This window comes from Oncorhynchus tshawytscha, linkage group LG14, assembly GCF_018296145.1.
Source record: "Oncorhynchus tshawytscha isolate Ot180627B linkage group LG14, Otsh_v2.0, whole genome shotgun sequence".
Lineage (NCBI taxonomy): Eukaryota > Metazoa > Chordata > Actinopteri > Salmoniformes > Salmonidae > Oncorhynchus > Oncorhynchus tshawytscha.
In genome coordinates this window covers 2,626-14,556 of record NC_056442.1, presented here as the reverse complement: position 1 = coordinate 14,556, position 11,931 = coordinate 2,626, and the positions used below count along the sequence as shown (strand labels likewise).

At 45.0% G+C, this 11,931-nt stretch overlaps 2 protein-coding genes across 2 annotated transcripts; both read right to left on the bottom strand.

Moving 5' to 3' along the window:
• Positions 1-897: 897 nt before the first annotated feature.
• On the bottom strand, positions 898-2,549 carry LOC121839212 (mid1-interacting protein 1-B-like). The gene is made up of 2 exons (XM_042296658.1): positions 2,366-2,549; positions 898-2,166 (listed from the first exon to the last, which is right to left on the bottom strand). Exon 2 carries the CDS (start codon positions 1,840-1,842, stop codon positions 1,369-1,371), a length of 474 nt encoding a protein of 157 aa, XP_042152592.1. The 5' UTR covers positions 1,843-2,166; positions 2,366-2,549; the 3' UTR covers positions 898-1,368.
• Positions 2,550-3,602: 1,053 nt separating this feature from the next.
• LOC112253644 (tetraspanin-7) lies at positions 3,603-10,905 on the bottom strand. Its single transcript, XM_042296657.1, has 7 exons — positions 10,692-10,905; positions 9,356-9,430; positions 9,012-9,107; positions 8,378-8,533; positions 8,218-8,301; positions 6,938-7,019; positions 3,603-5,281 (listed from the first exon to the last, which is right to left on the bottom strand). The coding sequence occupies exons 1-6, from the start codon at positions 10,833-10,835 to the stop codon at positions 6,951-6,953; spliced, it is 624 nt and encodes a 207-aa protein (XP_042152591.1). The 5' UTR covers positions 10,836-10,905; the 3' UTR covers positions 3,603-5,281; positions 6,938-6,950.
• Between the last annotated feature and the right edge of the window lie 1,026 nt (positions 10,906-11,931).

Genomic DNA, 11,931 nt, shown 5'->3' with positions numbered 1-11,931 from the left:
GAGGCCAGATCTGTAGAGTGCTTGTGATAGTGGGCACGTGCACACATTGACCAGTCTTTGCCATAAAGGCCTGAAACTCCTTCAAAGTCGCCAATGACTTCTTGGTAGCCTCTCTGATCAGTCTCCTCCTTGCCCGGTCTTCCAGTTTGGAGGGACGACCTGATCTATGCGGGGTCTGAGTGGTGCCATAAACCTTAACCACTTCTTAATAGCTTACAATAGGCTCATTCATCCCCCTCCTCTCCCCTGTAACTATTCCCCAGGTCGTTGCTGTAAATGAGAATGTGTTCTCAGTCAACTTACCTGGTAAACTAACAGTTAAATAAAAACTAATAAAAATGGTCTTAACTGTGCTCCAAGGGACAAAACCTTTGAAATCTTTTTATATCCAGCCCGACTTGTGCCTTTTCACAATTTTATCTCATGGATCTTTTGACAGTACCTTTCCTACCATAGTGGACTCTTTGCTTTGAATTGCACTACTGAGCAGTGGAGTCCTCTATAGAAAAACTGCTTTTATTCTGAACTGATCAAAGTCCTAAAATGGATCACAGATGGAAAACAAGTTTGCAATTGTAAGGGGTGGGAGGGTTCACTTATCCAAATAGGGTATTTTACTGTTTTACTTTGAGTTTAGAAGAGAAAGATTCACTTGGATGTTGTGGGTTATGGTGTGTAAATAAAGCTGGGAAAAGTCTAAATGTATGTGTTTACATTTCAGGCTGTAAGGCAACAAAAGGTGAACATTTTGAAAGGGGGTGGTGACTTTCTATACCCACTGTAGGCTTCAGTTCAGACTAATCACAATCTTACAGTTTAATCAAGTCACAAAACTATCATGCCGAAGTTGTGTACCTCTCAATAAACCAGTGACTGTCAAATAAACTGATCACAACATAACAATAAGCAGATGTTTAATCGCTGAGCCGTCATTTCTATAGAAAAATAAAACGGTGCTTAAATAAGGTTTACAGTTGGTGTTAATCTCTTGGAATCTCTCAAATTCAAAATAATTATCATTTGATTCCAGTTCACAGATTATTAAGCATATGATTTAGTCAATGGTATGGCAATGACTCATTGCTACCATAACATATGAAATCACTGTCAGTAGGCATTATGCAATGTTGCCCAATCAACAACAAAAAATGTTAACGTGGACAGACCATCCATACAATAATCCGTTAATACACAAGACTTAGTGCAAACAATCATTCAAACAGTAGATGGGAAATGTTTAACAATGCATATGAAACACGTCTAGGTTACATTTACATTGGGAATAAATACAAACGATATCACTAGGACCCCCCCCAATTCACCAATGACTTTTGATGTTATCGCCTGACACACTCAACTTTCTAGTAGTCACAGTCCACAGCCCCTTATTCCAATCTCCTGATTGTACCTGTTCGTGAGGGTGTTTGCTTTCCGGGTAAGCTTGGACAGAACCGTGTGTAGTCCGGTCAAATGATAATGAAATTGTTTCTCCAAATCATCATCATCGGATTCTATTCTGGATATGTCCAACGCGGTCACCCCCATTTTTTCTTTCCGCCTGTCGTCGGCTTGTAGGACCCCCCATTCGATGTCATTCCTGATCGATTTTAATAGCACATAGTAATTGTACATGTCCCCGTCCTGGAAATAGGTGGTTGACCCATTGCTGGCGGTCCTAATCGGTGATATCGTTTTCACCTCTTCTTCCTCGTCTAGAGGCACGTCTCTTAGTAGACTAGGAACCATCACCGTCTGATCCATGTTATTCACAGCACCAATAAATCGGTTCATTGCATTGAACAATGAATTCTTTTGATTGTACGAATCCGAAATGTGCATCATTTTTGCGAGAAACCTGACCGCGTGCAGACAATCTAGTTACCTCGAGTCACCGATGATAATGCAGTTTTACTCTGTCAGTCTGAAATCAACCTTAACAAGCTAACTAGCTAATGCTCTTTATCGGATTACAATTACAAATTTAGCTGCTGCAAAAGCTTACTCAGCCCGAGGAAACGTCCAGACTTTTCAAACGTTTTGCCTGCTTTGTGAGACTGTACTACCTAACGTTACTCACTAATTGACTAACAAGTGTATTTTTTCTAAGGGCGTTCCCGGATCTGTCTCAGTCGAATGTTTTCAGGCCAAAGTAACAGGATGAACGACCTGAAATAAGAGACACCATACGGTTAGTTACTTCAAGTAACGTTATTTCAGTATCATTAGTTGCATAGTAGGCCTACCACAAATTAAGAAATCCTTACACTGGACAATTGATGCTTCCGTTCTCAACTCACCGAATTAACAGCTAACATTAGCTAGCCATATGTGGAGAACAAATTTAGCTCAAGCAGTACAAACTCACCGTGATGTTATTGTCCCTGGTATTTTTCCGAATAACCACTTCACTCGTTAAACTTCTGTGGAAGGCATAAAGTCTTAATTTGACAGCTTGTTGTGAGCGAAGCGACCGATAGCAGCTTGCTAGCTTAACAAATCCTCAACACCAGCAGGAGGACGGTGAGATGCATAGTGGCGTACTTGCGTCAGCCCACATGCGGTAACTCCGTTTTCAGCCAATCAGATTTTAGCCGGTCTATCACACACCCTGCTGATTTTCTGCCAAGTCAACTCACGGTTAGAACATGTTTACTTCCTTCAACAAAAACACCTATCTTTACCATCCTTCCATACTTCCTCTTTTGGAGAGATTATGAAGAAAATAACATAATGTCACTTCAATAATGATGACACAAATGTGTACTGTGACAAACTTGCTTTCACAGTTTTAGTAAAACCAGGGCTCGTGTACGTTTGAATTTGAGGGTCTCAAATGACATCCTTTCAAAGAAATACGGAGGCGAGGAAGGAATCATAATTATGCAATTTGGGTTGTGGAATAGAGCAGGCTCATCTGAGGAAACTGGCGACGTGTTGAAACAGGAGTTTAATTCAGGCGGGTGTTGCGTCATTCCTGCCCACAAAAACACTTTAAGTAGTAGGTGTACTAGTGACAATTTTAACAATGTATTCACTATCAACAAAGTAGTTAGTTGTTTATGCTGTATCAACAAAGTATAGTTGCTGATGCTGTAACAGATTCATGATCACGAATACGGATGTCCATTGTGAATACGTTACATTGTAACAAATGGTAAGGATTTCATTTGATGATGTTCTTGTTCGTAATTTTTTTTTTACAGTCAAGCCCATAAAAATCCTATTAAATTACTGTAATTAAATTATTCTAATAGCTAATTCTATGGTCAAACCTGCCTCACGAACACCCTTTCTAGACGGTATCGCGAATACGTTTTTCATAGATGTGATAGTGACACCGTGGGGTAAAAAATATTATTGCTACCTGTAAATTATATTGGATCTATCAGGGGCAGAATGAATTAATGACGATTAACTACCCACCTTATTATCAACAACAAAAAATACTCGGTTCTAGAAACAAAATAGAGAGTAAATATCTCACAACAGAAGCTCACAACTGAAACGATGTAATGACCATTTTATTCATAGATTCAAGATCACAATTGTTCACAATATCAACATACATTTGTTGGCATGCTAGCTGGTGATGCATTTTAAAACGTTTTCTTTTTTTTTTATACAGTCTTATTTCATCTGTCCAATTTTGGATTGAGAGATAAATTGATCATGTACATTGGTTGTAATACTGATCCCCGAAAACACAGAGCTACTTCAGAATGCTCAAAACCCCAAAACAAACAACAACAAAAACCTAAAAGAATCCTAGTAATTACAGAAATAGAATCTTGGAACCAGTTTTCTGTACTCACATGACAATTGAATGAAACCAGTTACATTGTCAGTGACCTCGGTGGTCTGCCCCATTCCATTCTACTCCCAGGCCCTCGCTAAAGCGTAGTACAGTCATTCCCACCTAAGAGGTTGCTGTCATATTACTGATTCTCCATTTAAGTAATACACAAAAGTGGCAAATCTTCAAAAAGTGGTATTTCATTTGATTGTTCCAAGCCAGAGCAATGACAGACCGAATCGAGCTCGAACACCTCAAGTCCTGCCACTGAGAATGAATCTCTCTCTCTCTTTCTATCACTGGACAGACATTAATTCACCGTCTATTCCACAAATGACGTGGAAACAACATTGATTCAACCAGTCTGTGCCCAGTTGGCTCTCTCTCCGTCTACCAATCCCATATAGTGAGAAGCAAACGGCAACAACAAAAGACAGGAAGTAGAATAGTCTTCTCTCATCATCAGAAAGCAGTGCTGACTCAGTGAAACTCTAGTTTGTGCAGCGATATGCGTCAGTCAGGGGGGAGGGTGTTGGAACCGAATGTACTGGGGTGTGGCGGTGGAGTGAGAGAGAGAACTGGATGTGCTGGAGAATGGACAAGGATAGTCAAATAGAGTGGGATCTCAAGCAGAAGGTGAATGTGTAAAAACATTTGAACACCAAAACTGGGGTTTAAACCAGAAAAATGGCTTTGTCTCAGACTACTGTTATAGAAACACACATGACTAATTAAGACTTTTAAAATGAAATGAAATATTACAACAACAAAACAACATTATGACTGATTATGACTGACAGACAGAAGGCACAGGGGAGGGAGTGGCAGATATCACCAAGTACAGGACTGAATACAGAGGATCTAAACGCATCACAAATACACATCCACAGAGAGCAACTTGCACAAGGTCATTTAGAGTGATAGTCATTAGAAGCAGGATGTAGGTTTACTGTAGTCCATGTAGCAGCAAAAAGCAGACGCTGTGTGTGTGAGAGAGAGAGAGAGAGAGTGTGTCAGTTAGAGAGACTCAGTCACTTCTGAGTAAGCTCAAGTTTCTTTCAAAGACCTCATATTGGAAATTCTGATGGCATCCCAAAAATTATTTCCAGGAAATTTAGACTGGGGAAAATAGCTCCTCGTTCCACTGCTATGTTGCATCAAGGTAATTTCTTAGGAATATTGTCAACTTGTGTAAGTGAAGATTGGTACTGTTTGAATTAAGCATGCCTGGATCAGAGCATATGGCTGAGGCAGGTGCTAACCGACAACCATTCATTTTAGAAGAATTAAGGTCTTGAAAGGTAACATTTTTAATCATGGCATGGTGGCATATTAAGGAATGTGTTCAAAGAGATGAAAGAGAGAAAAAGAGAGCGATAAAGTAAGAAAGATAAGGTGTGGAAAAGTAAGAATGGACTGTGCCAGCATTTGGGTGTGTTCCTCCCCAGGTTCCAAGGTGACGTGTACTCTCTCCTCCTCCTGGTCTCCCTGGAAGGAAACAAGAACAAAGGTGCCGACAATCACAGAGAGACTCAACATGATTGTGTGTGTACGTGTGTCTCTGCGCATGTGTGACTACATTCCCTGAAAACACCATCCCCACCACCCATAATCAGTGACAACGAGGGGATCCTCTCTTTTGGAACTTGTCACCTGAAGCTTTTGGAAGACAGATCTCCCTGAGAAGTCTCTGCAGGGCTGCCACACAGCCAGAGGGATTGCCATTTGTCTGCTGTAATGAGCGGAGCCTTTGGAAGGTGATGTGTGTAAGAAGCCTAAATGCCACTCTCTCTCTCTGCACCTGTGGAACGCAGTCTGTCGGTTAACCCTCCCGGCGCCTCCTATGCCAGGCTTCTGGTCTATTTAGAGCCCTGAGGCTTCTGAAGTGACAAAACAGCCAACCAGTGTCTGGTGGATAGGAGCCAGTAACAGTTTCTGCAAGCTTCGAATTGACAATGACGCTCTGGTGAAGCTCGGCCATGCTAACCGCTAGCAGGCTAAACACTAGCAGGCTAAACACTATCAGGCTAAACACTATCAGGCTAAACCCTATGAGGCTAAATCCTATGAGGTTAAGCCAGTGTGTCATAGGGGGGAGAAGTGGGGGATTCTAACTCTTTAAGGCATAATCACGCCACACAGCCCTGCCAACACGGTATAAATCAGAGTGTTTAATTGCGAGCCAAACAGCTTTATTTATAATCCACAGCAGCACAGTCGGGGACGGCCAATTAGAGGGGCCTTGCTGGGAAGGTGTGAGCTAGCGATAACCACCTTGCATAGTGAGATCACGATTGTGTGTGTGTGTGTGTGTGTTTGACTGTGACTTGCAGGGGGCTGTAGGGGTTCCAGCCATGGAGGTCTGTGACACAACCCCTTATTACACTGGATGTATTGCACTTAGTCACAGAGACAAATAGCACTACACAAGAGTGTGTGTGTGTGTAGCACTCTGGTACTCTGCAGATAGTGACCCAGTTTGTATTCTACATGAGTCAAATGAAATGGAGTTCATTGCCCATGTTGTGAATGGCTGGGGATCATACAAGGATTTATACATTGCTAGGCATGACTGTCTTGTTGACCTGATAGCCAGCGAGGTGGGACAAGTGGTCTCACCAACAGCACGCATGCATAAACATTCTTGTGTGATGGAAGCTCGTTTGATATTGATGACGATGGGTTTTCCTGTGTGCCAGATGTTGTTGTTGTGGGGGGAGACCAGGGGGAGGTGTTCGTTTTGGAAGTGGGCTGCTCATTGGATGGCTACATGGAGCAGGCCTTTGCTGAGAAGCTGCTTAAATACCAGCCCCTTGTGGCATGCTGGGACAGCCTGGGGTGGAGGTGCAAGCTGGTGGGGTGGAGGTGCAAGCTGGCGGGGCTGATATTTGGGAGTCTCGGCCACGTACACAGGCTTGCAGTGCGTGGCCTCCAGATTGCAGGCCTGACAAAAACTAGGGCAAAGCAATTGGCTAGGTACTGTTCTGTTTCAGCTGTCATGGGCAGCCTAGCTGTTTGGAGAAGGATGTGCTTTCTGTACCCTTGAGTGTCATGTATACAGGGACCTTTGACATGTTTGGATCCTTTTTTTGTAAATTTGATTGGTGGATTCAAATAAAGTATTTGTGTGTGTGTCAGACTCACCTGCACCTCACTGCTACACCATCTCATATTGGTTGGCAGTGATAAGCCTCGACAGACAGCATGCCAACAGCATACCAATTGACTGGAGAGAAAGAGAGGGGGGGTGGTGATGAAAATGAGTCAGTTCCAACAGCACACAATAAATCATCTCTCTTAGAGGTCCTGTCTTCCCTCCATCTTCCCACTCTTCCCTCCACCCTTCCCCTCTTCCCTCCACCCTCTTCCCTCCACCCTCCCCCTCTTCCCTCCACCCTCCCCTCTTCCCTCCACCCTCTCCCTCTTCCCTCCACCCTCCCCTCTTCCCTCCATCTTTTCCCCTCTTCCCTCAACCCTCTCCCTATTCCCTCCACCCTTCCCCTCTTCCCTCCACCCTTCCCCTCTTCCCTCCACCCTCTCCCTCCACCCTCTCCCTCTTCCCTCCACCCTTCCCCTCTTCCCTCCACCCTCTCCCTCTTCCCTCCATCCTCATTGCCGGGGGATGGAGGGCCAAGGAGGGATCAGGGAAGGAGGAGAGGAGGGATCAGGGAAGGAAGAGAGGAGGGATAGGGATAAGATGAATTAAATGGGTGGCTGCTCCTATAAGAGGTGTCATTGATCTCTCTCTGCCACCCCTCCTTCTCCCCTCGCCGCTTCCCTCCATAACGTTTACGGTGCAATTAATGGGCTCGGGACTGCAGAAGAGCAGGCTGTCGCAGGTCACAGCGTCCACGGAGACACACACACACTCTCACTCTCTCTACCTACCTCCCCCAGGCCCATTAAGGGTAATGGAGGGGGTCGCTGTGACGACGAGCGGCGCTGTGGGGCTAATCGAGCATGTCAGCCCGAGCAGGAGGTAACGACCACACTCGCGCAGAGTAGAGAGAGAGAAAGAGAGAGAGGAGAAATGAGGAGAGAGCGAAGGAGGGAGAGGAGAAATGAGGAGAGAGGGAGAGAGAGGAGAAATGGAGAGAGAAGAGGAATGGAGAGAGAAGGAGGTAGGGGAGAGAGAGAGTGTGCGTGTGTCTGTATGCATATGTGGAAAAGCGAGAGGGATGGAGAGTGTGTGTGTGTGCTCTTGTACTCTGGTCTGCATAATAGTTCCCGAGGCGCGCCTGAATGGTATGTGTGTGATGGAACAGGCTCTGAGTGGCGGACTAGCTGATTGGGTCTGAAGGAGCAGCGGTGAACATCGCCCCAGCCGTGTGTAATCATTAATAACCTGCACTGGGCGCACGCTCACACACACACACACACACAGAAGGAGAGTGGAAGAACAGCTGGCCCATACTGTTACTTACTTGTGAGACCGCTATTCCAAATGTCACTCCAGCAATGATCCCCATGTTAGTCTCAATGAAGTCAGTCACCAGCTCATAACAGCCCTGTAGAAGACAAGACAAGTGAGTGTGTTTGTCAGTGTGTACGGTGTGTGTCTGTCTGTCCATGTGTGTGTCTGACCTGCTGGTGGACCTTGCTGGGGGCTATGGTGACATTGTGCAGGTCAGAAGCATTACAGTCAGAGATGCTGGCACAGCAGCTGGGTGGGATGCCGTTGTTAGGGAACCAGATACTGGAGAACCAGCTGGTGTAGTTCAACACACCACAGCATTTCAACTGGAGGGAGAGAAGGGGATGGAGAGGGAGAGAGAGGGAGGGGAGAGAGAGAGAGAGAGAGAGAGAGGGGAGGGAGGGGGGAGAGAGAGGGAGGGGAGAGAGAGAGAGAGTGAAGAGAGAGGGAGGTTGGAGAGAGAGAGAGAGGGAGGGGAGAGAGAGAGAGAGAGGGAGAGAAGGGGATGGAGAGGGAGAGAGAGGGAGGGGAGAGAGAGAGAGGGGAGGGGAGAGAGAGAGAGAGAGTGAAGAGAGAGAGAGAGAGGGGAGAGAGAGAGAGAGGGGGGAGAGAGAGGGAGGGGAGAGAGAGAGAGAGAGGGAGAGAAGGGGATGGAGAGGGAGAGAGAGGGAGGGGAGAGAGAGAGAGAGGGAGGGGAGAGAGAGAGAGAGAGTGAAGAGAGAGAGAGAGAGGTTGGAGAGAGATTTATCACAGTCCGTTTTTAATCACAACCCTAATTTGGCTGTCAAAATGACCGTCACTCACACTGCGCTGCACATTGTCCACAGCCAGGCTCCTCTCGTCCTGGGAATTGTAGTTCTTCACTGCCTCACTGAAGGTCCTCTGGAAGGTTCCCTTTATCTGGGAACACAAACACAAAGTTCTTGTTGTGTTCATAGCTTCTCCTGTTGTGAACAGATGGACACTCTGACTGATGAATTCTGCCCAATGGGCACACACTGGTTGAATCAACATTGTTTCCACGTCAGTTCAACAAAATGACATTGAACTAACGTGGAATAGACGTTGAATTGACATCTGTGCCAAGTGGGTGGGTACTCATGATCCTGTGGGTGAGTGCCAGAGGCAGGTATGGCAGGGCCACCTACCTCATGACGAAAGACAAACCCGGAGATGCCAGCCACAAGCTCTGCCAGGAAGATCAGGGACAGGAACATGGCATACTGCAGAGAGAGGGCACACAGGGCGCCACAAAACGGACACTGAGTTACTGTGTATATTTTGCAGACTTTCTCACCCTTTGCTCACGATAAGATTCTCGAAACACTGCAAGGAAAGTTGAATGACAGTTGGAAAGGAAGACATTTTTAGAAGGAAAGGAATCAAAAACGAAACAAAGGCAGAAACAAACCCACTGGGCACACACTGGTTGAATTAACGTTGTTTCCACGTCATTTCAATTATATTACTTTGAACAAATGTAGAACAGATGTTGAATTCTGTTTCTTCCCCAGTGGGAAGAAATAGACAAATTTCAGTTACTCGGATGACAACTTCTCCTAGGTCTCACCAGCTTCTCCTAGCTCTCACCAACTCCTCTAGCTCTCACCAACTTCTCGTAGCTCTCATCAACTTCTCCTAGCACTCACCAATTTCTCCTAGCTCTCACCAACTTATCCTAGCTCTCAACAACTTCTCCTAGCTCTCACCAACTTATCCTAGCTCTCAACAACTTCTCCTAGCTCTCACCAACTTCTCCTAGCTCTCACCAACTTCTCCTAGCTGTCATAATATTCTCCTAGCTCTCATCAACTTCTCCTAGCTCTCATCAACTTCTCCTAGCTCTCACCAACTTCTCCTAGCTCTCATAATATTATCCTAGCTCTCATCAACTTCTCCAACTTCTCCCAGCTCTCATCAACTTCTCCTAGCTCTCATCAACTTCTCCTAGCTCTCATCAACTTCTATTATCCTAGCTCTCATCAACTTCTCCAAACTCTCTCCCAGCTCTCATCAACTTCTCCTAGCTCTCATCAACTTCTCCTAGCTCTCATCAACTTCTCCAAGCTCTCATCAACTTTTCCTAGCTCTCATCAACTTCTCCTAGCTCTCATCAACTTCTCCTAGCTCTCATCAACTTCTCCTAGCTCTCATCAACTTCTCTAGCTCTCATCAACTCCAACTTCTCCCAGCTCTCTCCTAGCTCTCATCAACTTCTCCTAGCTCTCATCAACTTCTCCTAGCTCTCATCAACTTCTCCTCATCAGCTCTCATCAACTCCTAGCTCCTAGCTCTAGCTCTCATCAACTTCTCCTAGCTCTCATCAACTTCTCCTAGCTCTCATCAACTTCTCCTAGCTCTCATCAACTTCTCCTAGCTCTCATCAACTTCTCCTAGCTCTCATCAACTTCTCCTAGCCTTCATCAACTTCTCCTAGCACTCATCAACTTCTCCTAGCACTCATCAACTTCTCCTAGCTCTCACCAGCTTGAGCATCCATGGGCTCCCGCGGCAGGTAGCGAAGCATCCAAACAGTCCGAACACGATGATGCATGTTCCGGTGCCGATGAGAACATAAGGAGCGTTGGTGGAGCTGTCAGCGATGATAGATATGTACGCACCCAGCATAAACTTTCCCCATAGTCCCACAGCTAAGAGGATCGCCCCCGTGATCTAGACAGAGAGAAAGAGAGAGGGGCGAGAGAAGGTGAAAGAGCATTAGAGCCCTGTCACTAAAAAGTCATCAAGGGCATCACTGGAGGTTTCCGACCCATAGAGATGATAGGTGGCAAAACTGTAACACAACCATCACAGCTTCATGCTAAATTACACGTTCATATGATATGAAATGTCAGTGGTCTGTTTCAGCAGTCGTCCATAAAAGCAGTCAATTTCTCTGTGTAATAAACCATTGGTTACACTGTAAATGATACACTGCCGATCTACTATAATGCTGTTAGTGGCACTGGAGATAGCTCTTTGCTGTCACCCAATGAAAGAAACTGAATCCTCACTGCATGGCTCATGAGACAGAAGAGAAAGCGAGATATTTTATAGGCTCCTTTTTCTGGTTAAAAATAACAATACTTACTAAGTAGACCAGACCGAGCTGCTGTCAAGTTTTCAAGATATTTCACTTTCAAAATACAGAAATCATACCGTATGATGATTTCTGCATTTTGAAAGATACATATCGTGAAAACATAAGTGCCGACAAGCAAAACATTTTGGGACAATGTCAACAATGGGTCAATGAAACAAATACCAATTCCATTAAGTAGATGGGAACTGTGAACATTTGTTTCAATGGCAAACAACCTTTATGGGATATCTTGATTTTTCCACCATCTTTGGCCCTACTCGTGAATGATGACTGGTTCCTGACCATGTGTCGTGACCAGGAAAAACTCCATATTCATAAGGTGAAAAACATTTTTTTTTCATAGAAGGTTAGTAGAACTTACGCCACAGGTTAGGATAATTAATGTAGCAGGTTAGGAGACTGAGGTTAAGGTTAGGAAATGGGTTAGGTTTAGCGAAAATGCTCTCCTAACCTACTATGAAAATCACTTTGTATCGAAGTGGCGTGAAAAGAGTGACTGAGTGAAGGCAGGCCTTCCAAAAGCCCACCCAACACCAGCATGCATTAGTCGCTGTAGACTGAACACTTTGCTCTCTCTATGATATAAACACTAGATGACTAATAGGAGACGCTGTCTTGAAG

What these genes read in the sequence shown, in the direction of transcription:
- LOC121839212 (XM_042296658.1), bottom strand. Translation starts at nt 1,842, where the DNA reads ATGATGCACATTTCGGATTCGTACAATCAAAAGAATTCATTGTTCAAT.
- LOC112253644 (XM_042296657.1), bottom strand. Translation starts at nt 10,835, where the DNA reads ATGCTGGGTGCGTACATATCTATCATCGCTGACAGCTCCACCAACGCT. An exon ending in CCAGCAAGGTCCACCAGCAG is followed by an intron (nt 8,302 to 8,377) that starts GTCAGACACACA and finishes TGTCTTCTACAG; the next exon opens with GGCTGTTATGAGCTGGTGAC. An exon ending in TTGGAATAGCGGTCTCACAA is followed by an intron (nt 7,020 to 8,217) that starts GTAAGTAACAGT and finishes CTTTCTCTCCAG; the next exon opens with TCAATTGGTATGCTGTTGGC.